This window comes from Protopterus annectens, chromosome 9.part0 (assembly GCF_019279795.1).
Source record: "Protopterus annectens isolate FY-2018-M chromosome 9.part0, PAN1.0, whole genome shotgun sequence".
Taxonomy (NCBI): Eukaryota; Metazoa; Chordata; order Ceratodontiformes; family Protopteridae; genus Protopterus; species Protopterus annectens.
Window position 1 is genome coordinate 244,672,715 of NC_056743.1, and position 12,514 is coordinate 244,685,228.

At 41.1% G+C, this 12,514-nt stretch overlaps 1 protein-coding gene across 1 annotated transcript in view; it reads right to left on the reverse strand.

The window, feature by feature from the left end:
- MADD (MAP kinase activating death domain) overlaps positions 1 to 12,514 on the reverse strand; it is a 2,427,721-nt gene that overhangs the window by 43,125 nt on the left and 2,372,082 nt on the right. The window contains exon 35 of the mRNA XM_044082094.1: positions 3,183 to 3,229. Coding sequence (XP_043938029.1) covers positions 3,183 to 3,229 — 47 coding nt within the window. The remainder of the gene's footprint in view (positions 1 to 3,182; positions 3,230 to 12,514) is intronic.

Consider the following 12,514-nt stretch of genomic DNA (forward strand, 5'->3'; position numbering starts at 1 on the left):
TAGCATCTGTCTGGCTTACTAGGAGCTGGAGGCACAGAATCAGGAGCCATACTAGATTCTGAAAAAACATCATCAACAATGTCTAGAACAGGAGGTCTAGCCAAAGGCCTATGCTAAGGAAGAAGAAAATCCCTAAGTCTCTTTTTAGACCCAGAGAAATCCTGACTTTCCCAGTGGAAATGTTCCCTTAAGGTATGTAAAGTTTCTCCAAAAGAGAAATCCTCAGGGGGAGAAGCAGAAGGAATGGAATCTTCTGCGTCAGAGTCCTCATAAGTAGGCATAGATAAATCCTGTTCAGTAGAAGAATCAGAAGAAACAGAATCCTGATCAGAAGATTTATAATCAATGTCTTGCCTAGGCCTCTTAGCAGGAGGGGGTAGGCGACCCCTGATCAAGGTAATTAAATCTTCAGCCATTTTGATCATTTGCATTTTAGGCATAGGGGCCTACACACGTGGCCCAAGCGTCGGTTTTTTAGACATAGAAGTACATTTTGGCCATAGTTTTGAAGATAGCATCGGTTTAATATACAATTCTTTAGGCCTGAAAACACCCTCAGAAGCCGGTGCCTGCACAGTGGCTCCAGACCTATCTAAGGTACAGACATCCGCAGGTTCAATACTTAAAGCATCTCGCGGCATACCGGACTCCGAATGGGTCTCAGTAGAGGCCTGCGAATCAAAAGTAGCGGGCATCAGGGGCAGTGAAAGCGCCTCACTGAATACCAGTGAACTAGCGACTGGCTTAGAAGCGTCGTCAGTTTTGGACCTCGATGGCCTGTCTCTGTCTTTTTCTTTGTGTTTTTTTAGGTATTCCGGTAGTCGGATTACTAACCGACATCTTTTCTGGATAGTTAAATCATGAGCCAAAATATTTAGAAGCAAAAATATACCGATGTTTAATAATGTGTTGATTAAATCTAGCACAAAACCGACAACAAGGTACATTATGATCAGGGCCTAGGCAAGGAATACAGTACAAATGAAAATTCTTATGAGGTATTTGCTTCCCACAACTAATGCAGTTATTAACTTTTACTGACATTGGTAAGGAGCAAGAAAAAGTTTCCGTAACAGGGTACTTAGCTTTTAGTTGAAGACTTCAGTTCTGAAACTCGAAAACGAAAATTTCAGGTGTCAGCCAACCGGCACTTGCAAACTGCTTCTGCTTCGGGCACCGCGCGGCAAGAAAGACTGATGTAATGGCGTTGGCTGCATGTTTTATACCCCTGACGACCTGACATGGAAGAAGGGACAGCAACCGACGCAGGACCCAAGACTTTGTTAATCAGGCCGACTGAGGGCAACCTGCCAGCAGATTATCCAAATGTAATGACTGCAACAGTGAAACATGAAGAACATCTGAAAACATGGTGATTGTCAATGACCCTTACACCCAGATGTACAGACGTCATGGAGAGGACATCCACTGGGCATGGAGAAGAGAAAAGTCTCTGGAATTCGGGCTGGCTAATGGGTACCGCAGCAAGGACATCCATGGTTATTACTGCAACAGTGACATATGAACATCTTAATTTCCAAACCCTAAAACAACCCCCTGTACAGCTCTCCTCACCTAGTGGCATTAAGCTTGTTAGACCGAGGTGGAGGCCTGAGAAAAGTCCTCAATACCAGCTATAAATACTAAACAATGATTACTGTACAGAAGAAACTACTCCCTTGAAGCAACACGTAAAGATCTCCGGACAGGGGACTTCAAGAACTACATGGAAAAGGACAGTTATGGGGCAGCTCCAACCACATGACTAGAGTAAATGGGGTGACATCATGTAATGTCCTAGGAAACAGCAGCTGCTGATGGTGCACTCACCATGGATTGCTTTTGACATGCCAAGGGGATGAACAGCTATCAAAACTGGCCCTCACAAGTCAAAGGGGAGCTTGCAAGACAATAGTAGCACATACCCACATCAGAGAAGTATTTCTAGGAATATTTCAGAGATCCTACCACATCTTCTCATAATGCTCTGACATTACTCTAGGATCAAACAAGGGACCGAGTACATTCTCAACCTTTACCATCATGCTAGATACAAGACAGGTCTAGAGATTCTCTCTCCTGCCTGTTCAGGTGGCATGGTTGCAGTGCTGACACTTGAGACAGTGCTTGATGGCATGCTGTTCTCGCAAGCAACAGTTAGTCTCTTAAGCAATACAGGCAGGGCAGACAGTGCTGGTATTGTATCATGATTTTGTGGCCAAAAACAACTATAAGAATGTTTACGTTTCCTAAATGACAAGTGTGAGAATTTTCCAACAATAATTTCTAGGATCAAAATTTCAGCTGTGCAAGAGGCATGAAAAAAGATGGCAGATGCAGAAGCTAGGCATGCTCACCTTGGAAAGCATGTGAAACCACAGTATGTGCCAGATGCATACACGCCCAAATGCTGACACTTCAGAGAAAAATAACTGGTCTGAAAGTAGCAGGAGATTAATTCCCCAGTTATAGACCTAATAAGGCGGCCCTCAAATTATCTACAATTGTATTAATTATCATCTATTAAATGTATTACATAGAACAACTAATAAAGGGTGATCCAAAAGAGAAGAAACTACAAGGTCACACTTCGTTACTAATCCTTTTTGCTTTGCACCTTTTCTTAATTTACTCACAGTCGTCCTTTGCATAAGAATAAATTGTGACAACTTTCAAACTAGAGAACAAACACTGTGTTCTTAGCCTTACTCTACTTGTAATTTTTCTTTGGTACTCCATTATGCAGAATCATAGTAAGATCAACGCTACTAAGTCGTGTAACCATTACACTTTGCCATTTCCCACCCAAGGCTACACCTCCTCTCTCAAGGAGGACTAGGCCAGTGAAGCAGGAGATGAATTTATGAATACCCATTCAATTATCCAGGCCTGATCTGAAGGAGGATAGTGCATCACACTGCTTTATCTGCAGCTCGAGCCTATTTCAGAAGTGAGGAAGACACTGAGGAAGGAATCTATCTCTACACTGTGTTTTAATGATCTGCTGAAGCAGGTTTAGATCCCTTGTTTTGGTATCTGTGGGACTGTTTGATTTGTGAAAATACAAGAGATCCTGTATTATTGGGTCTCGGATTGCTAGAAAGGTAAAGCATAGGTTTCCTTTGAGTGTGACATTTTACAGCAGTTAAAAGAATCTGAAAACATTTGGTTACTGTACTTACCATTGGAGTCTTGTACTTGCGGATCACCACTTCTTTAGTTTCAGGAACTAAAACCAGAATGATAAGAAAGAGTTCAGTATGGAAGGTACAGTAAACAAAATGGCAATTAACAGTGTATGCACAAAAACCAGCTAATTCAGACAGCTGAACTATAGAGTCCCAGTCTCTTCTACTAACTCAAAGTTACCACGATGCATTTGTACACGTCATGGTTGTTTCAAGGTACTACCAAGACAGATATGCAAAAGTATGTTTAAGACTCCCACTCTGTATTGCATTCACAAAGATCTTAACTGCTGTTTGGGAAACTGCACCTGATATACAATACATAACTTCTGTAGTGGGCAATATATTATGCTTTGTACTTTTACTACCTTTATATGCTACCTCAAAAGCTTCCTCTGTATTTATCGCATTTTGTCAGTTTCTGTATGACATTCTGTTGTGAAACAGTCTCCTACTACATTTTTTGGGAGTCCTCAGGACTGGCCCCAATAACTCCCCTTCTTGCTGCACTGAAATGACCCATTCATTCTTGCACCAGGGCAAGGGCCCTGTGGCCCAATAGTTTCTTAGTGGAGGCTGGAATAGGGTGTTAGGGAGCAGGCAGGTGGTCTCACCCTGTGGACTCTCCTATCCCAAACCCATTGACAGCTTCCATGCCCAACACCCACTCTCAAGAAGTGCATTCCAGCTACCTTGCATGACTAACCGCGGGCATAAGTGATTCATCTCTGTCTACAGGGAACACTATCTACTTGCTTCAAGTAATACACCCACACACTTTCTTTCTGCCTCCTTCCTCCTAGGATAGCCAATATGGTGTTAGCCAATAACTCCCATACCCTCCCCATCCAGCTCCTCCAGCACCCGTCACATACAGGTCACATGGGGTGCAGTCAGGACTTCACCTTCCCACACTCAGGCCAGACTACCACTGTATTTTTCTCAAATATGGTTCCTGAAGTTTCACACTCTTCACCAGTGCAGTTTGCAACCTAGTCACAGTCTGCCTTGATAAAGCTTTTCCTACAAGTATTACACCTCCTTAATTGCACTTCCTAAGGCAGCTTCTATTCTGCTAACTTAAGGTTCAAGTTGTACTTTTTTCCAAACCAGGGCACATCAGTAAACTGGCAGTACTTCCTCCATATATGCCCAACTCCCAATGGTATTTACCAAACATCTGATTGGACATGTCTACACACACTCTTGCCTTTTTATGTTACCATCATGCATACTCCAGAAACAATCATGAAGTTGCATTGCTGTTCCTTCATTCTCATTCTAGCAGATAAATGCTATAGAACACAGTAAGAAAATCATAAAGATTCTTCACAAATGTGCACTTCTCAAACCCACAGGGTGGTTCTGGCAGAAACTCCACTGCTTTCTCAACAGGACCACTTTTTCTCAGAGAAGCATACATCTTCATGTCACTGACAGAAAACAGTTAGTAAAATGAGAAACTGAACCTCCCTCACCAGTTCTTTACCTCTTTTCTGGAGACTAGAAGGAAAGGGGTACGATCAAGACTAAAAAGCTATGACTAAGCAACATACCATACAATATACAGTATAGGCAAAGATCAAACCTTTCTGATTTCAAGCTAGAAAATGTGGGGTTACACACATGCTTACAAGGCCTATCAATCTTATATGAACCAGAAAATCAGCAGGGTATTCTTCAATCCATGGCTAAAGAGCAGCATTTACACAAATCAGACATATAAAAAGAATGTGAAGGAAAAGGCACATTTTCATCTGAGATGGAGACCCCCTGCTTTACAGCTCTGACTTGAGTTAGAGACAAGCAATAATACATTTGGCGTACATTACTTAGTCTAAGTGAATCATCTAAAATATGAAATTTACTTGGCGCACTATGCATACAATTACCTTAAAAGAAGACTGTTAACATTGAGTTTGGTAATGACTACAGTAAGCAAGGAAACATTGCAAACGGCTCAAATGAGAACACATAGTAACAAAAAAATTATATTAGACAACTATGAATTTGAAAGAAGGTAATAAAACATGAAGATGAAGAAATGAATTGACTTATTTGGACTTTCTCCTTTCCAGCTATTCTGCTAACCGAAACCAGTGCTCTCTGCATTCAGTTTGCTCAGAACAGCTTCCTTGGGATTCATTTCCATGAGAAGTATATGGGATCCATCAAGTCACTCAACCACAAGTACAGCTATGACTCTGTCATAGCCCATGTGGGGCTGAATGACTTGAGACTTACCTCACTGGACTTTATGGAGAGAGGCAAGACCAAGCTTTCAGATCATTTGTCACAGGCAAGTATGAGACTAGCCTTAGGCAACATTCTACCTTCTCCAAGGATGATTCCACAATACAAACAAAAAATGATTTACTTTAAAAACTGGCTTAGCTTCTGGTGTCTTTCTAAGAGGATCCAATATGTCAGCCTGGGAAGACACGGTTGACAGTTCACATCTCTTTGTCAGAGATGGTCTGCACCTGTCCCCGCTAGGCTTTTGGATACTGGCAAAGGCATTAGCCACCCCTATTGTGCCTTTTCAGGCAGTGTCAAAATGACCAGCCACCCAATATAACAAAATCCTCTCTAGATAAACACAAGGTACTGCTGCTTAATGCTAGGAGTCTAAACAAGAAACTGCAGTCCCTGGAAGCACTCTTTACTTTGGAAGATGCTGATGTCTGTGCATGTCACCAAGACACGGTTCACAGGCATGAAAAGCACCCAGGGTTTGTGCAGGGTTACAATGCCTTCCATACCTTCAGACCACAAAATCATCATGAAAGAACCAAAGGAGGAGGTGTATCCATTTTCATTAAGTACACCTCTAGACTGGTCAAACAGTATGACTCTCTCGAGCTACTCCATTTCCAATTAACTAGAGGCAAAGTCCACTACCACATCACAGCTAGGTATAGGTACTCCACCATAAAACAGGAAATGCATAGCTGGACTTACTGAACTCACTTGCCATACAGCCCAACACCTTACTCCTGGATGATTTTAATTATCCTTCCATCAATGGGAAAACACACACTACCACAAACATGATGGCGAAGAGGTTCTTGGACTTTGTCAATACAAATGGTGTGGAACAGCTACGTCACAAGTGACCCCCCCCCCCGTGTGATGTCCTCCCTGGTAAGATTGGACCATAAATCAGTCTTGTTTGATGTAATTATAAGACCAGATCTCAACAAGCTCAAGAATGCTTAAGAATTTTTCAGACAAATTACCTCCTACTAAGTGAAGGTACAAGAAGTTTGACAGCCCCCTTGAATGCACATAACATGGACTCCTATGCAGAGATGTACAATGATGCCCTGTATAACCACTTAAGCAGTTGTGTAGAATCGTCTGTACCTGACCAGATTAAAACCAGGCCTTGCCAAAAAAAACAAGCCACCCTTGTGGACCCCAAGTATTAACAGGCTATACAACAACAGAAAGAAACTAGTGTCCAAGAACTAGAGGGAACTGGCTCAGCAGAGAAAGAAACCCCACTCTAGCTTAAACAAATAAATCAGAGATCTTGTCAAGTCTTCCAAAGCTAATTATGAAGTAAAAATAGCCTCCCTAGCTAAAGATAATCACAAGGCATTCTTTAACTACATCTGAAATCTAAAACAGAATATCCAGATATGCACTGAACTGGTTGTGGATGGCACCACCCCTACTCAACCGGAAGTAATAGTCAACCTGCTAGCTGAAAGATTTGGAGCAAACTTCACCCCTCCCATCCCCTCCAGTCATCCCCCCAAAGTATATCTGCCACCATTCCTCAGCCTATTATCTCAAAACAGCAGGTCATCTTGGTGCTCTCCAAGGCGAAAACATAGCATCTGTGGGACCAGACAACATCCCAGGTTGCCTTTTAAACAACTTATAACATGACCTAGCAGACCCACTTGGATCCCTGTTTAACCACAGCCTGTGAACTGTCTATGTTGTAGTGGAATGGAGGACAGCAACAGTAATCTCTCTGCACAAAGGGGGACCATCAACAGACCCTGGGAATTACAGGCTCATAAGCTTGACTAGCCTCATCTGCAAGGCCATGAAAAGAATCATTACGAACCTTATTAACAAGAACATAGGTAATCTCCAAACTCTGGACCCAACCCAGTTCAGATTCGGTAAAGGTATATCATGCCTGTTAAACATGGTTGACTTCTTCGAGAAACTAAGTCAACAAGGGCCTGGACAACAGAAAGACTGTGCATATTCAGAAAGCACACACAGAAGTGCAGAAACATCAGGACCAGGCTGCTTTGTTCCAGCAATGACAGATTTTAGCAAGCTGTAAAAGGTCAAAGGGAAGTAAATAACTACCTGACTGGGAGAACCTAAAGATGTTTGAGTTAAAATGATACTATAAGAATCACCTTGGATCACTACCTCCTGAACTCATCATATGAGATGAAATAGAAATATCTAAGGCTAAGAAAAGCTTCCATCTTTGAAACAGGGACAACATTTATAGTGAGACAACACATAACTTGGCTCAAAAAGAGAGCAGACCCTTGTCAATTTTGTGTTAGCTAATATGATTTTGAAATTTTCTACTTAAGTTTCTGATCACTAACATAGTTTCCTTTTCATTCAGCCCTAATCTCTCTCTAACTACTCCATAGTTCTATCTACCATGTTATACTTGTGCAACTTCACATCTCTACTGTTCATTTTATGTCACCTTACTACATACCATGGTACTCTCACACTACCAGCCACCCTACCTGCACTCAGGCTAAACTCTCCTTCATACTTACTTGCTCAAATTTATTTAATATCCAAACTATTTACCTTCTCAATTACAAAACATCTAACTATTCAGTTCCCTTTGACATGACCTGGAATAAATTCATAAACCTTATAAAAAAAACTAAAACCAATATGCTTTTCTCTAAAATCATTCTTTGTGGTTACATCCATCCTAACCCCAGCCCCTCAGCCTCATCCATTCTACCCTTGTCTGCCTGTAGCTCCTGTACAAAACCCACAAAATTTCTCGATACCTCCAAAAACATTTGTAGTACTGTATACAAAGTTACAGACCTACAAGAGCATGGTTTCTTCGAAACTTACCAGATAATATTGTCATTACTGAAACATGACAAACTCCATATAAAAAAAAAAATCTGAAATTTTATTCTCTGGTTACAACATAATTCAATGTGCCAAGCTATACAAAAAAAAGGGGGAACCACTGCAACTGTATAGAATAATTGTCTAACTTTCACACCCCTAAAAACTAGCGTACCAACCTTCCAAAATGCAGGACATAGCTTCTAATCATTATTAGCCCCAAAAAGACAGATACGTACATTTGCCCTCTACATACCACAAGTTAATAATATTAGCTTATTAGAAGAAATTATTTGCTGGATAACTACAAATGTCACTATCAAAACCATTATCTTAGTCAATGTTAACACTGACTGGTTATCTGCAACATCTAAAACGCCAGCTCCTATTCTTAACTTGTATGGGTTCAAACAACTGATCTCTTCTACTCAACTTAATAAATCAAATCATAAAAGTTCTATCCTAGACTGTATACTTGACTCAGACTCCAGCAAGTATGCTAACTCAGGGGTACTGATTCCCTTAGTGACCATCACCCTATATTCACCAATACAGAACACCCACCAGCTGAAAAAACATCAGTATACAACTACACAAAATCTTTCTAACTTTCATTCTGACAATCTCAATTTACTAAAATCCTTTAACTGGTCTCCATGGAAAACCCTACCCCTAAATGAAGTAGTTAAATTCAACAATGTATTCATAAATACTTTAAATATCCTTGCCCCTAACAGAAATAAATAAAAACAACTCAAATCCTCTGGCTGACTCATTCAACTAGAATTCTCATGCATAAAGGTGGCAAAGTGTGGAAACAATGGCTCAAAGATAAAACCCTTCAAACCTTGCATCTATACAAAGAGTTGCATAACCTCATCAAGAAGCATTTATGTAGACAAAAAAAAAGGATTACACAGACTCACAAGATAATCCCAAACAAATCCAAAGAAATTCTGGTGCTCAAGTAAGAATATTCTGCAACCTGGCTTTCCTTCCTTACCAAACCCAAATCCAGACCTGTGTTTCTCTAACTACCTATCTAAAATATATGAATCTGTCAAATGGCTCTTTTCTTGGTCTACTGCTCTAAGATTTTCATCAATAACCTTTATTCTTCCTCTCAACAAGCTTGCCTCATACAGTATGCAGATGACTCATCTCTCATCTGATGAGCCACTAAAAGTACACAGACTAAACGAATACAAAAACTGAGAAACTGGAAGCTTTGTCTTATGGATATGGGATAGCAAGATACAAGATGCCTTCAACTCAGATGAACCATGGCTATATCAAAACCAACTTTTCTCAATCTCAAAAAGACTCACCATAAAAGACAACTTAAAGTTTGATCTTCACATACAAAACTGTATTAAACTCAAAGGATAGGCCTGCTATACACAGCAAAGAAAAAAATCCTTACTCGTTCTAAAAGAATCACCCTAGCTAACCCTTACCTTTTACTCTCTCTTCCCTGCAGCTCACCTGTTTTGACTAACATTCATATCTGTCTCAAATCACGACTGCAGCAATGCTATAAGTTAGCTAAGTTTGCACTAACCAGACACACAAAACTCATCACTGCTCTGCATTACTTCCTCTCAAATGATTAGAATTTTCTTGTCAACTAGCCCATGCACTTCTTCTAACCCATAATACACTACATAACCCCTTCTCCCTGCCTTTCTATCTCCTCAGTACTTCATCAACATCTCCCAAACTGACCTCTATGCTCTAAAGACAAAAACCTGATTTTAACTTTTTGATAGACATACAATAACTATTTCAGATGTGTCAATAAAAATGCAGGATAATGACAAAAATGGGACACTCATGCTTTCCCACCTGTGTGTTAAACAGAGAGGAGTTTAAGGAATGAGTACTGGAAATTATTCAGGAGTTATTAGGGATTACTTTGTACCGGACAAACCAGCAAATAACATTTCAGTGTTGTGGAGCATTCTGAGACCGTTTCAAGTCTTTTTGGGATAGAAAATTAATGAAAATAAAACAAAGATAACAGCTGTAAACTATGTATCCAGACATGAAATGGTTCAGAAATACCAATTTTTTATGGGGACATGATACAATGAAGTGTTTCGGAATATGGGTTAAAAGGGATTCTGTTATGGCAACTAAAGATATGTGAGAAGAGACTAAACAAAAGAATACAAAAACTGAGAAATTGGAAGCTCTGTTTTATGCATATGGACAGCAAGACACAAGCAGTGAAAATGTTTTTAGTCCCTTTGGTTTTATACACATACACCGGTCAGGCATACTTTTATCAACCAGAAAAGAAGTTGTGGATAGTAATTAATAGAGCTGAAGGATTTTATCTGGGAGAGGAAGAGGGCAGGGGTCAAGCAGGATAAATTGATTCTTCTAATAAAGCAAGGTGATTTAGGATTTGAAGGAGTATTTCATAGATACACAGTTAATACATAGCACAAGCATAGACCTATAATTCCTAGTAGAAAGGAATGATGAAGAAATGGATGGGGCTCAAGAAATAGAGAGAGAAGTACAGTTTTGTACCTACCATAAATGTAGATGTTCGAGTGTACACCCTGCTGCAGTCATCACACTTGGGTTATCCTGTCGTCAGGCGGTCCCGCAGTCAGACGGAATTCCAAAGTCTTGGTCCGGCGTCGGTTGCTGTCGCTTCTTCCCTGACGTCAGTGCGCCGGGGTATATATAATGCATCCGACGCCATTTTCTTCAGTTTTTCTTGCCCCAGATGTCAGGTGCCCCCAAAAAGGTGGTCAGTAATTAGTACCAATTTATGAAGTTTTAGCACAAACACAAAATCCCTCCAGCTATAAGCAAATACATCAGGAAGGTTTTGCAGAGATTTAGCCAGTTAGATCAGAGGGGACGGAGGGAGGGTAACCTGGACTGCGGCAGGGTGTACACTCGAACATCTACATTTATGGTAGGTACAAAACTGTACTATGTTCATCGTGTTACCCTGCTGCAGTCATCACACTTGGGTAGAATCCCAAAGGTAAGGATGGCTGGAGGAGTCATAGAGGGTTAGAGGAGGCTAGAAGGCCCTGCAGAACTGCAGTGGCGAAGCCAGCTCTAGTCTTAGAGTAAAGTGGTAAGTGACAGTGTTTGGTAAAGGTGTGTACTGAACTCCAAGTTGCAACTTCCAAAATCTCCTTGGTTGGAACCCCCCTGAGGACGGCTGTAGATGTAGCTGTTGCCCTGGTAGAGTGGGGCCTAATGGTAGCAGGAACTGGTTTTCCATGATGGGTATAACAAAAACGAATGCAATGTTCTATCTATTTGGAAATTGTTTGTTTTGATATAGCCTTCCCTTGTGAAGCTGTAGCATAGGATACAAAGAGCTGGTCAGATTTTCTGAAAACCTTAGTTTTGTCCAAGTAGTAACGAAGTTGCTTGTGAATGTCCAAGAAATGCAGGAGTCTTTCTCCTTTGTTCTGTGGATTTGGGAAGAAGGTGGGTAAGTGGATGGTTTGATTTAAAGCCACACTGGAAACCACCTTAGGCATGAAGGAAGGATTAATTCGTAGAGAAACTCTTCTTGATGGAAAATGAGGAAAGGTTCCACTGCCATTAGTGCCTGCAGCTCTGAGACTCTTCTAGCTGAAGTTATTGCTAGCAGCAGAGCAGTCTTCCATGACAGAAACTGTAAATCTGCAGAGAAAGCTGGTTCAAAGGGAGGTAGCGTAAGTTTTTCCAGAACAAAATTGAGGTCCCATGTTGGTGTAGGTGCTCTCCTGGGGGGTCTAATGTTTTTTGCCCCTCTGAGGAACTGCCTTAGAAGTGGATGTGAAAATAAGGGTGGATCCGTGTTGTAGTGGGCTGAAATAGCTGATGCATGGATTTTAATGGAAGAAAAAGAAAGTCCTTTGTGCAACATCTCAGTTAAATACTGTAGAATCTGAGGCATGTGAGGCTGAAGTGTGTTTTGGCCTTTAGCTTGGTTCCAGGCGCAAAATCTTTTCCATTTGTCCGAGTAGGCCTTCCTGGTGCTGGGCCTCCTAGCTTCCAGAAGAACATCCATAACTGCTTGGGAAAGAGGAACTGGCTGGATGCTTAGTTGATTTGCCATGCAGCCAGATTTAAGGTTTTGAGTTGGCTGTGTAGAATCTGATTGTTTTGCTGTGTGAGCAAATGAGCGATTTGTGGCAAAATCCAAGGTGGGCCCTGGGCCATATTCCTTAATAGTGGGTACCAGTGCTGGTGTGGCCAGTCTGGGGCTATGAGTA